An 11274-nucleotide genomic window follows, 5' to 3' on the forward strand; every position below is an offset into this window, starting at 1 on the left:
GAAGTGGTTGGGCGGGCCAAGGGGCGTGCTGGGCGGAAGATGAACCCGGAGGGTGCCGGAGCGCCCGGAGGGGAGGGGCGGGGACTACCGCGGCCTAGAGGGGAGGGGCGGGGACTACCGCGGCGTGAGGGGAGGGGCGGGGACTACCGCGGCGTGAGGGGCGGGGCGGGGACTATCGCGGCATGAGGGGAGGGGCGGGGACTATCGCGGCATGAGGGGAGGGCGGGGACTATCGCGGCGTGAGGGGAGGGGCGGGGACTATCGCGGCGTGAGGGGAGGGCGGGGACTATCGCGGCATGAGGGGCGGGGCGGGGACTATCGCGGCATGAGGGGAGGGGCGGGGACTATCGCGGCGTGAGGGGAGGGGCGGGGACTATCGCGGCGTGAGGGGAGGGCGGGGGCTACCGCGGCATGAGGGGCGGGGCGGGGACTATCGCGGCATGAGCGGCGGGGCGGGGACTATCGCGGCATGAGGGGAGGGCGGGGACTACCGCGGCGTGAGGGGAGGGCGGGGACTACCGCGGCGTGAGGGGAGGGGCGGGGACTATCGCGGCGTGAGGGGCGGGGCGGGGACTATCGCGGCATGAGGGGAGGGCGGGGACTATCGCGGCATGAGGGGTGGGGCGGGGACTATCGCGGCGTGAGGGGAGGGCGGGGACTATCGCGGCGGGCGGGGATAGGGGCGGGACTATGGGCTGACTGAGTCCCGGGAGGGATCGCAGGCCCTGCCATGCCTCACTGGTGGGCGGGCCAAAGCGTTCTCTGAGAGCTTCCCGGCCACTCAGACTATCCTGAGCGAGACCCAGCCTGAGCTTAGCGCCTAGGAATTCACGTGTAAGATTAGGATGTGGCTAACCCCTGTCAACAATTCAGAGTGCTGTACACTCTAGCCGTAGGCAAACTACGGCCCGCAGGCCGGATCCGGCCCGTTTGAAATGAATAAAACTATTGAAAAAGAAGACCGTACCCTTTTATGTAATGATGTTTACTTTGAATTTATATTAGTTCACACAAACACTCCATCCATGCTTTTGTTCCGGCCCTCCGGTCCAGTTTAAGAACCCATTGTGGCCCTTGAGTCAAAAAGTTTGCCCACCCCTGCGTCTAGCCAGTGTACACAATTTTTATTATCAGGCTGAAAATCATGTTTTCCAGATTCTACTTGGGTGTTTTCTATTGGACTATCTGATGGGGGTGGGGTGAGGTGGGAGCTGGGTGAAAAGATGAAAGGATTGAGTACAAATTGGTAGTTACAAAATAGTCACAGGGATGTAAAGTACAGCATAGGGTAAAGAGATTTAAAATGGTGGCCAAGTAAGTGGATGCTGCACAGACATGCTCCCAGGAACAAACTGGAATTACAACTAAAATATAGAAAAACTTCCTAAATAATCAACAGAAGACTGGCAGGAGAGAACCCTGATACCCAAGGACAGAAAGTGGAGACCCCATAGAGACTGGTGGGAGGGGCAGAGGCCTGAATGGGCTGGCCAGGTGCCCACAGACAGCAACTGAAGTTCCAGATATCTCAGCTGTGGGGGGTTGCCACTGAGCACTCTGGGATCTAATACCAAAGCTGGAACCCCCCAGCAGAGAGCACCACAACTGAGAAAGGTACACACATAACATCTGACTGTGAAAAGCAGTGGAGTTGCTGTCTGCCAGAAAGAGATGGCTGGAAATTCAGGCACCCTCTTAAAGGGCCAATGCACAAAATTCCCTGTGGAGCCACTCACTTTGTGCTCCGGCAGAGGGAGGGCAGAGTGGACTGGAGCTGTATGTGCAGAAGCCAGGATTGGGGATTTGGGGGTAGAGCTCAGAAGGCAGACACCCCCAGTTTCCTGGGCTGAGTCATTCCCTCACACAGCAGAGGACATCTTTCCCACACAGACATTTGCCTCTATGGGGGGAAGACAGTTGACCCACCCTATTGGAAAACACCTTCCCCTGACGCCACTAAGAGAGTAAAAATAACAATTAGCCTCCAGGCAGAAGCAACTGCCCCACCCTGTTGAAAAAAAACTCTCACCACACCTGAGGATGATTGCCTGGGGCCATTCAAGTCCGAATCCTATCAGTCTGTAGGCAGAGGTGGTCTCTGGAGGCTGTGAGTCTTTGCCTGATCTAATTAGTCAGAAACAGCATTTGACACTGTCTACACTAGAGACTGAGAGATGTAGAGGATCTACTTAATACATAGTCACAAACTCAAACAGACAGCCAAAATGAGACAAAGAAACAACCCTCAAATGAAAGAATAAGAGAATTCTCCAGAAGAAGAGATAAATGAAGCAGAGATAAGAAATTTATCTGAAACAGAGTTCAGAGTAATGATGTAAAGATGCTCAACAGTATGAAAAAAAGATATAGTAACTAGGAAAAAAGAATAGTCGGAAATAAAGAATGGCATAACAAATAAAGAACACATTGGAAGGAATACACAGCAGATTAGGGGAAGCTGAGGATTGAATCAGTAAATTTGAAGACAGGGTTGAAAAAATCACCTAATCAGAGAAGCAAAAAGGAAAAAACAATTAAAAAACAGGAGGACAACTTAAGGAAACTGTGGGACAACGTGAAACGTAACAATATTCAAATAGCAGGTGTGCCAGAAGAGGCAGAAACAAAGAAAGGGATAGAGAACGTGTTTGAAGAAATAATGGCAGAAAACCTCCCTACCCTGGTAAAGGAAAAAGTCACACAAGGAGGCACAGAGAACCTCAAGCAAGAGAAACCAAACAGGCCCATGCCCAGACACATCATAATTAAAATGCCAAAAATTAAAGACCAACAGAGAATCTTAAAGGCAGCAAGAGAAAAGCAAACCGTTACCTACAAAGGAGTTCCCATAAGGCTTACACCTAATTTCTTATCAGAAACTCTACAGACCAGAAGGGAATGGCATGAAGTACTACTCAAGGTAATGGAAAGCAAGGATCTGCAAAACAGATTACTATATCAAGCAAGGCTATCATTCAAAATAGATGGTCAAATAAAGAGCTTCTCAGACCGAAAAAAAAAAAAAAAAGCTAAAGGAGTACATCACCATCAAGCTAGCATTACAAGAAATGTTAAAGGGACTGCTGTAATGAGAAGAAGAAACAGAGAGAGAAACCTAGGCATACAGAATTAAAATGGCAATAAATAAGTACCTATCAAGAATAACCCTAAATGTAAATGGATTGTGTAAATATTCCAATCAAAAGGCATAGGATTGCTGAATGGATACAAAAACATGACCCAACTATATGCTGTCTACAAGAGACCCACACAGAAAGAAGAAAAGACACACACACAGGATGAGAGTGAAGGGATAGAAAATTTTTTTCCATGCAAATGAAAAAGAAAAAAAAAGCTGGAGTAGCAATACTCATATCTGACAAAATAGACTTTAAAATGAAGGCCATTACAAGAGACAACAAAGGTCACTACATAATACTAAAGGGATTGATCCAACAAGAGGCTATAACCCTGGTAAACATATATGCACCCAACATAGGAGCACCTAAATATATAAAGCACAGCATAGGGAATATAATTAATCATATTGTAATAACCATGTACGTGCCAGGTAGGTACTTGAAATATCAGGGGATCACTTTGTAAAGTATGTGATTGTCTAACCACACTAAGCTGTACACAAGTAACTAATGCAACATAATATTGAATGTAAACTATAATTAAAAATAAAATTTAAGAAAACACATCAGAGGATGTGTTAAAAGTATCTTCTCTGGGTTATAAATGACTGACAAAGGTAGTCACCCAAAGTTGCTGGAAAAGTCCACTGAAGGGTAAATGTTTTTCTCACTTTGAATCACAAATAGTCTTTATGACTTAATTTACAGGATTAACTTTTTAAATTTAACTCTGATCGGCACATCCCTATGGAGAGGATCACCAGCTTTGAGTTGGTGCATTATTTGAGTTGGTGTCATTTGTTGAGCTTACTAAATGTACTATGATGTTACTAGGCATTAGGAATACAACAAGCATAGTCTGCCTTCCAGGGACTCAGTCTATAAAAGACAGACACACAACAATTCTAATAATTAGATATATTTTAAAAAAATATTAAAAAAATAGCCTGGCTGATATGGCTCAGTGGTTGAACATGGACCGATGAACCAGGGGGTCACAGTTCAATTCTCGGTCAGGACATGTGCACCCAAGCTTGACCCCCAGGGTGGAGCGAGCAGGAGGCAGCCGATCAGTGATTCTCTCTCATCATTGATGTTTCTACTTCTCCCTCTCCTTTCCTCTCTGAAATCAATAAAAAATATTTTAAAAAATAAGTTTAAAAAAATATAACCAAATAACATTAGTTGAAGGGGGTAAGCTCATTATTTCAGAAGAATTCCAGCTAATATGTATAGAAGAAAGAATCACAATATTTCCTAAAAATGATTCAGGCAACAAAACTATTAGGTGAAAGATGGATGAGGAAATGGATGCCAAATATCTCTCCACAGATTCAGAGGAAACACACCACCACTGTGGAAACCCATTGATCAATGTAAACATTATTAAAAGTAGAACAATAACCATACTCAATGGCTTTTGTGGGCAAAAATGTTGAACCTTAATCTACTCAGGCCTTTAGACCTAATTTCCAGTCTACAAGAAACATGGAGAAAGAGAAAAGGAAGTAATTGGACAAGTCCAGAATGTGCAATATTTCATAGGACAACTAACCCTGTTTCTTCAACAAGTCAACAACAGAAGAAGAAACAAAAGAAGGTTCTAAATTTATAAAAACTTGGCAAAATATTTTAAATCTTGAAATAATTTTTTTTTTTTTAGAGAAAGAGAGAGAAAAGGAGAAAAAGAGCAAAACGTCTATTTGTTGTTCCACTTATTTATGCATTCATTGGCTGATTCTTGTATGTGCCCTAACCTGGGATTGAATCTGCAACCTTGATGTATCAGGACAATGCTCTAACCAACTGAGCTACCTGGCCAGAGCTAAAAAATTTAAGTATATATATTCATTGAAAAAATTTTCAATTAACCCAAAATATATAAGATAGAAATAAAGTTCCTACTCCCTAAAGGTAACCAGTTTGTAATATGGCATGACAGATTTTTATGTAATACATACATAGGCACCCATTTATATCACTTTTAAAGTGAGTTTTATTGCACTTTGTTCTGTGTATGTCCATATTTCGGTAAGATGAATTTCTAAAAGTTGAATTCCTTTTAGTGAAATTTATATTTCAAGGAGGGTATGATTTAAATTTTGATAAACATCTATGTTGCAAAATTTTGTTTTACTAGAATGTTTCCAGTAAATATGTAAGGAAGTCTTTGTTTACTCACATATTTTGTGTTACTGGGTATTACCAATCATTTAAATCTCTTAATCTAATAAACCATGAAAAGACTGTTTATCTTCTGTGATTATGTCATGCAGACAAGCAGGCAAAGATATGTGATATGTCAAGCCACTGTAGATTTAGGTGATTTATATAGGCAAGAAGAATGCCTAGCTGGTTTAACTCAGTGGATAGAGAGTCGGCCTGTGGACCAAAAGGTCCCAGGTTTAATTCCAGTCAAGGGTATGAACCTTGGTTGCAACCTCTTCCCTGGCCTGAGCCCTGGCCATGCAGAAGGCAACCAATCAATGTGTTTCTCTCACATCGATGTTTCTGTCTTTCACTCTCTCTTCTACTCTCCCTAAGAATCAATGGAAAAATATCCTTGGGTGAGGATTAACAAAAAAAAAATAATAAATAAATAGCAAGAGGAAGAGTAGTCAAAGAATCACCTCTCCTTGTCCCACACTTCCAAAGGAGCTAGATAATTGGGACATGCGTTGTGGTACACATCATTGTTGAGGAGCCGATTCTAGATGCAGCTAAAAGGGCGGGGTTGGAGGGTAGTCTGCAGCTGTATCCTGAGCTTCATACCTCATCAGAAATAGGAGGTGCTGAGAAACTATCTCATGACAGCCTCCCATGGAGACATGAAGGCAGGTGGGAGCTCCTTACAAGCCTCTCATCCTTCTGGTTACCAACCTGATCACAAGGCATTCTACCAAGATTCAATAAGCTGCAGTTCAAGCCCAGGGAATTAGGATGGGTCATACAGCAGGATGTTGGAAGCTACTTAAGATAAAGGCAGGGCTAGCAGTAGAAAGGGAAGTCCTGAACCATGTGAACAAGGGGAGGGATTGGGCAGTTGGTGAATGGCAGCAATGAGGACAGGTAGGAAGTAGCCAAAAGACTGTATACCAGAGAAACCAAGGTTTTATGAAAAGGTAGAGAGGAAATGGCCTAGGAGGGGTAGTGAACCTTATACCTTTCACACACACACAAATAACTGAAACTGGCATAGACCTAAATGTAAAGTGCAAAACTATAAAACTTCTAGAACATAGATGAAAATCTAGATGACCTTGGATTTAGTGTTGAGATTTGAGATGCAACAACAAAAGCAAGAGCCATGAAAGCATTGCTTGGGATACCCAGTTTCTCTAAGTAAAATAAATGTATCAGGGGATCTGCAGACCAGGACCCACACCAAGGAGAATGCATACTGGGGGATACCTAGGACCCTGGAAATGGAATTGTGGACATTGGCCAAAGACCTTGTCTCATCCCAGCTTGGTTAGTCCAGCTGGACCAGTCTGTACCAGACTCCTGAAGGGGAGAAAGCAATGAGCTTCCAGGACCATCCAGATGTGTATTTTACCACCTTAAAATATTTGAACACAAGAAATCTTAACACTGTAATTTTTATTTTACTATTGCTTGTTCATTAAAATAATTCTGCTTCCATTTATTTTTAAGGGACATTGCTACATTTGATAAAATCATAATTAAATTTCATTATAGGTATCTATTAATATTATTGATAGAAGCATGAAAAAAAGTTTAAAATACAGCTTCATCTGATTAAGCCTTGACCATAATTAAGAAACCTGAAGAGGAAAGGTGGTATTCATGGGTTGGATTCCCAATAGTTGTTTAGTGGCACAGTCCCAGTCTTTACCCAATTCAAGCCGTTGGCAGATAGATGTATACTGTCCTTCAGTTCTTCTAACCCACTCACTTGCTTTCTTTATTTTCTCAAAAGCCCAGGGAATATTCCTAGATTTAAAAAACAATGTTTCCATCAATTTCAGAATATAATTAAATATGAAATGTAATGTGGTATCAAATCTAGCACATTAGCTCAGACAAAATAATTGTCAAAAATTAAGATATTTAAGAAAAACAGTTCTCTTTAATACTTGATTAAAGTTCTTCTACCAGCCTGACATGCTTTAACTTATCAAGTATATTTTTAAGTATATTATACCCATCACTTCCCAGCTTCCACTGTGCACCACAGACTTCCTCACTGCCTCCAGAATAACTCAAGCATCTTCTAGCCTTTATACATCTGTTTATTGTCATTCTTTTCCATTCTTCTCCATTTAAATCCTATCCATTCTTCACATACAAACACAATTCTATTTTACAAACTAGGATTCCAATTCTCTCTCCTTTCACTGAACCAGGAATTCTCAACTTGGCTAGTTATTTTTGCAAAATGACTGAGAGTCACACATGAAACTGAAACTGGCATATATTTAATCCTATCACATAAACTAACTAGTAAAATGTGCATATCAAAAGCTTCAAGTTTGTGACCATTAAATGCTATTGAATATTTAAGACTGTCAAATATTCAGGTCTATTTAAACCCAGAAAAATTCTGAATTTTTAAATTAATATTAGCTGCTTCCTCTTTTGTCATCTTCTCAAACTTATTAGTAAACAAGTGGTAATATATATTAAAGTTTTAAAGAAAATTCTGTGGGGGGGGGGGGAAACTAAAAATTTGAAAGATTCTCTTCATCTTCCTGATTTTTCCCCCTATAAACTGGGAAAGGGCCATCAGAATAGTGTGGTGGTTAAGACCTGGGTTCAAATCCTAATTCTGTACTTATACAGTGGTGTCTGTGTGATATTGGGCGCCTTTCATTCCACACTGGCAGTCTCAGTTTCCTCAGTTATGATAATGATATGAGATTCTGTGGGTGTGTTGTGGGGATTAACAAAATGCATGTTGAACAGTCCCTGGCACAGAGTAGGTAGTCAATAAATATTTGCTGAATATCATGATGCCATGAACATACCAAATAGCAACAGGCCTGAAGTGGTTAAAAGATCTGTTTCTCAATAATTATTAGTCTACTTATAGTTACTAACTATAGAAAGCAACAAAACTGACTTTAAATGTTCTCACTAATCAACTGGCCTTCCTTTAATCCAGATCGTCTTGAGACTTCTGACTGACCCTCCTGATAAATGTGAAAATTTTGTTCATACACCTCCATGCAATGCTACTACATTAACATTATGTACATCATGAAGTAGGAAAAAGAGAAATAAGTTTTAAATAGGCAATAAATAGGAAATAAAAATTATTTATAAGTTTTATTTATTACAGTTCCAACAAACAATTTTGCTCTCACAGTAACAGTAATATAGTAAGAGCCATATTTTACTTTTTAAAAATCTTGCTTTAATACTTTGTGACATGCAATTCAAAAGTAGGTTCAAAGTTGTTAATACTTGATCTAGAGGCTGTCATAGCTGCAGAAGATCAAAACAGAAGTGTCTCTTTGTAAGAGGGTAAAAATAGGTCTGTTCATTTATTTTAATTTCATCTGTAAATATGTACCTCTAAGGGACAAGAACTTTTTCTTAAACATGACTCTTAAAATAGTTATAAATTATTCTTAAATATCACAAAATATCCAGGTAATGTTTAAGTTTCCCTAATTGTGTCTTTTTAATACAATGGATTTTGTTCAAATCAGGATCCAAACAAAGTCTACACATTGCCTTTGATTCATATGACCATTAATTTATAGGTTCTAATTCTCTCCTCTTTTTTGTCTTGCCATTTATTTCCCGACATCCCAGACACTGCTGAGCATATTCCCATGTATAATTTAACATGTTTAAGCTCTATTCTCTGATATTTAATCTTTATTATGTAAAATATTTACAGTTTCTAAATCAAAACAATAAAACAACGTATATTAGGAGAAACTTAGCTTTCATCCTTGTGTCCTTCCTCCTCCTAGATAATATTTTTATTAGTTTCATTAGTTTTCCCTTTATCTTGCCTTTAAAAAAGACATACGCAAATTACATACGTGTGTGTGTATGTATATGCACACGCGCGTGCACAAGGGTAGCCATTTGCATGGGGTATGATGGAGTTCTGATGGGTAAGGGATATTCATATGTGCGCTTGAGGCCTCTTGTGATAACAGGGGTCAGCTGAGGGCTAGCAGCCAGGGACCGAAAACTGGATCTCTTCACACTGCAACATTTTGGCATAAAACTTCAAGTCATCCCATCATTCTAAATTTGAATCTGGTCTTCTAGATGGTTTTGAAGTTAGATTTGTCAAGGTAAAACTTTAGAACATATTTTATTTAACAATTTCCTAGTTTAATTTATAACTTTTAAAGACTTAGACTTATAGCATATGGGTTTACATTTGTATTTTTGACCTAAGCCTGGTTCCAATAATCATATTATGGATTTTCCAAAAACATATAGAATCCATATACTATAGTGAAAAGAGTTCTAAGCCAGGTGCCAATGATATGGACTCCAGTGTAAGCTATACTTAAACTCTCTGCGTTTTCCTGTGCAACCAAAGAGACAAATATACTGTGTCGGCCCTGCCAACAGAAGAGTGCAGGCGAGACATAACCTATGAACAAATTCTCTTTGTACTTACTACAATTCTGTGTGGCTTCATATTAGGTTTAGTTAAGAAATGGTTGAAAATATAAGTCATTTGCTTAGTAATATAGTTAAATGGAAAATACTAGTATAGTTAAATGTTAAATAATATTTAAAAATATATAGTTAAGTGGAAAAAAACCTGTAAATTGAGGCGTCATCCAATTTCATCAGGGATTTGAAGACTATTCCAGCTTGTTCCAACCTGGTACGAAGAAACTGCAATACCAGAAATGTGGCAATCAGGTCCAGAAGTCGTTCTCTTCCTTTTATACCTAAAAGTGGAAAACTCTGTTATGTTTACTGGAAACTACACCTCAAACTATGCCCATTTATAAAAGTTCTATGAAAGAATTATAATATTATAAAACCATACCATAATACCAAATCATAAAACTCACTGTTACTTTTCAAGGTCCTTAATTTGTCTGCTATTTAAATAAAAAATGAGGATGATTTGGAACATGTGCCTGTCATATTATCCTGAAGGTTGTCAGGAAACTGAATAAGATTCAGTCCTCCCCTCTCTTGCCATCTATACATTTAAAAGCCTAAGCAACCGAGCGTTTGACCGGTAGCTATGATGTACAATGACCACCAGGAGGGCAGATGCTCTGACCAGTAGCGATGATGTACACTGACTACCAGGGGGTAGACACTCAATGCAGGAGCTGCTGAGCTGCAAGTAACTTGGCAGCTGTGGTTCTTGGGTGATGCACCCGGAACCAGAGAGGACGGAGCCCGATTCCGGGGTGTGTCACCCGAGAACTGCCCTCTCACAATTCAGGACCCCTTGGGGGATGTTGGAGAGCCGGTTTTGGCCTGATCCCCGCAGGCCAGGCCGAGGGATCCCACCAGTGCACAAATTCGTGCACTGGGCCTCTAGTCTTTAATACCAGAGAAGCATGAACTAAGCGGAGAAAAATTCAGTTTCTAGACTTCAGCTACAAAAAGCTCAAGAGAAAACCTAAATACACAACAAATAAACAATCAATATGGCAGACCAGTGTATCAAATTATTTCAAGTTCTGACTCTATACTTTGATCTTTCTAAATAAGGTCAGATATACACCTCCAGCCAAACCAAGTACTTCTTTCTTGTGTCCTGCTTGCCTCTTTCTATAAAACCTTGCACCCTTACTTTTTTTTTTTTTTTTTTGCTGAAGAGCCAGTTTTATTTCACACTTGGCAGGGGTGTGGTAGCATCAGTACTTACAGTGCATAAGATCACAGAAAACATGTAAAATAAAATCAATCCCAAGCAAGGCCAAGCCCACACCTTCCCAGGGTCCCTCATGGACATAATACATATATTACTGGAGGTAAAAACAACAACACATCAGTATAAACAAACTACTCTCAGACCAAATACACATCAGGTACTTAATACTGTCCAACATAACATTTTAAAGTTATTTATTGAGTTTAGATTATTTCAGTAGTAAATAAGCATTAAAAGTAAACAAACCATTAAACATAACACTGATATTTACACCATCAAGTAATGTGAACATTC

At 40.3% G+C, this 11274-nt stretch overlaps 1 protein-coding gene across 8 annotated transcripts in view; it reads right to left on the bottom strand.

Moving 5' to 3' along the window:
• Positions 1-6723: 6723 nt before the first annotated feature.
• Positions 6724-11274, bottom strand: part of PARP4 (poly(ADP-ribose) polymerase family member 4) — a 138498-nt gene continuing 133947 nt past the window's right edge. For all 8 annotated transcript variants that reach the window (XM_059684146.1, XM_059684145.1, XM_059684150.1 and 5 more), the window contains 2 exons: positions 9901-10033; positions 6724-7094 (listed from right to left, as the gene is read on the bottom strand). In XM_059684146.1, coding sequence (XP_059540129.1) covers positions 6917-7094; positions 9901-10033 — 311 coding nt within the window. In that variant the 3' untranslated portion in view covers positions 6724-6916. The remainder of the gene's footprint in view (positions 7095-9900; positions 10034-11274) is intronic.

The sequence above is a fragment of the Myotis daubentonii genome, chromosome 2 (genome assembly GCF_963259705.1).
Source record: "Myotis daubentonii chromosome 2, mMyoDau2.1, whole genome shotgun sequence".
Classification (NCBI taxonomy): Eukaryota; Metazoa; Chordata; class Mammalia; order Chiroptera; family Vespertilionidae; genus Myotis; species Myotis daubentonii.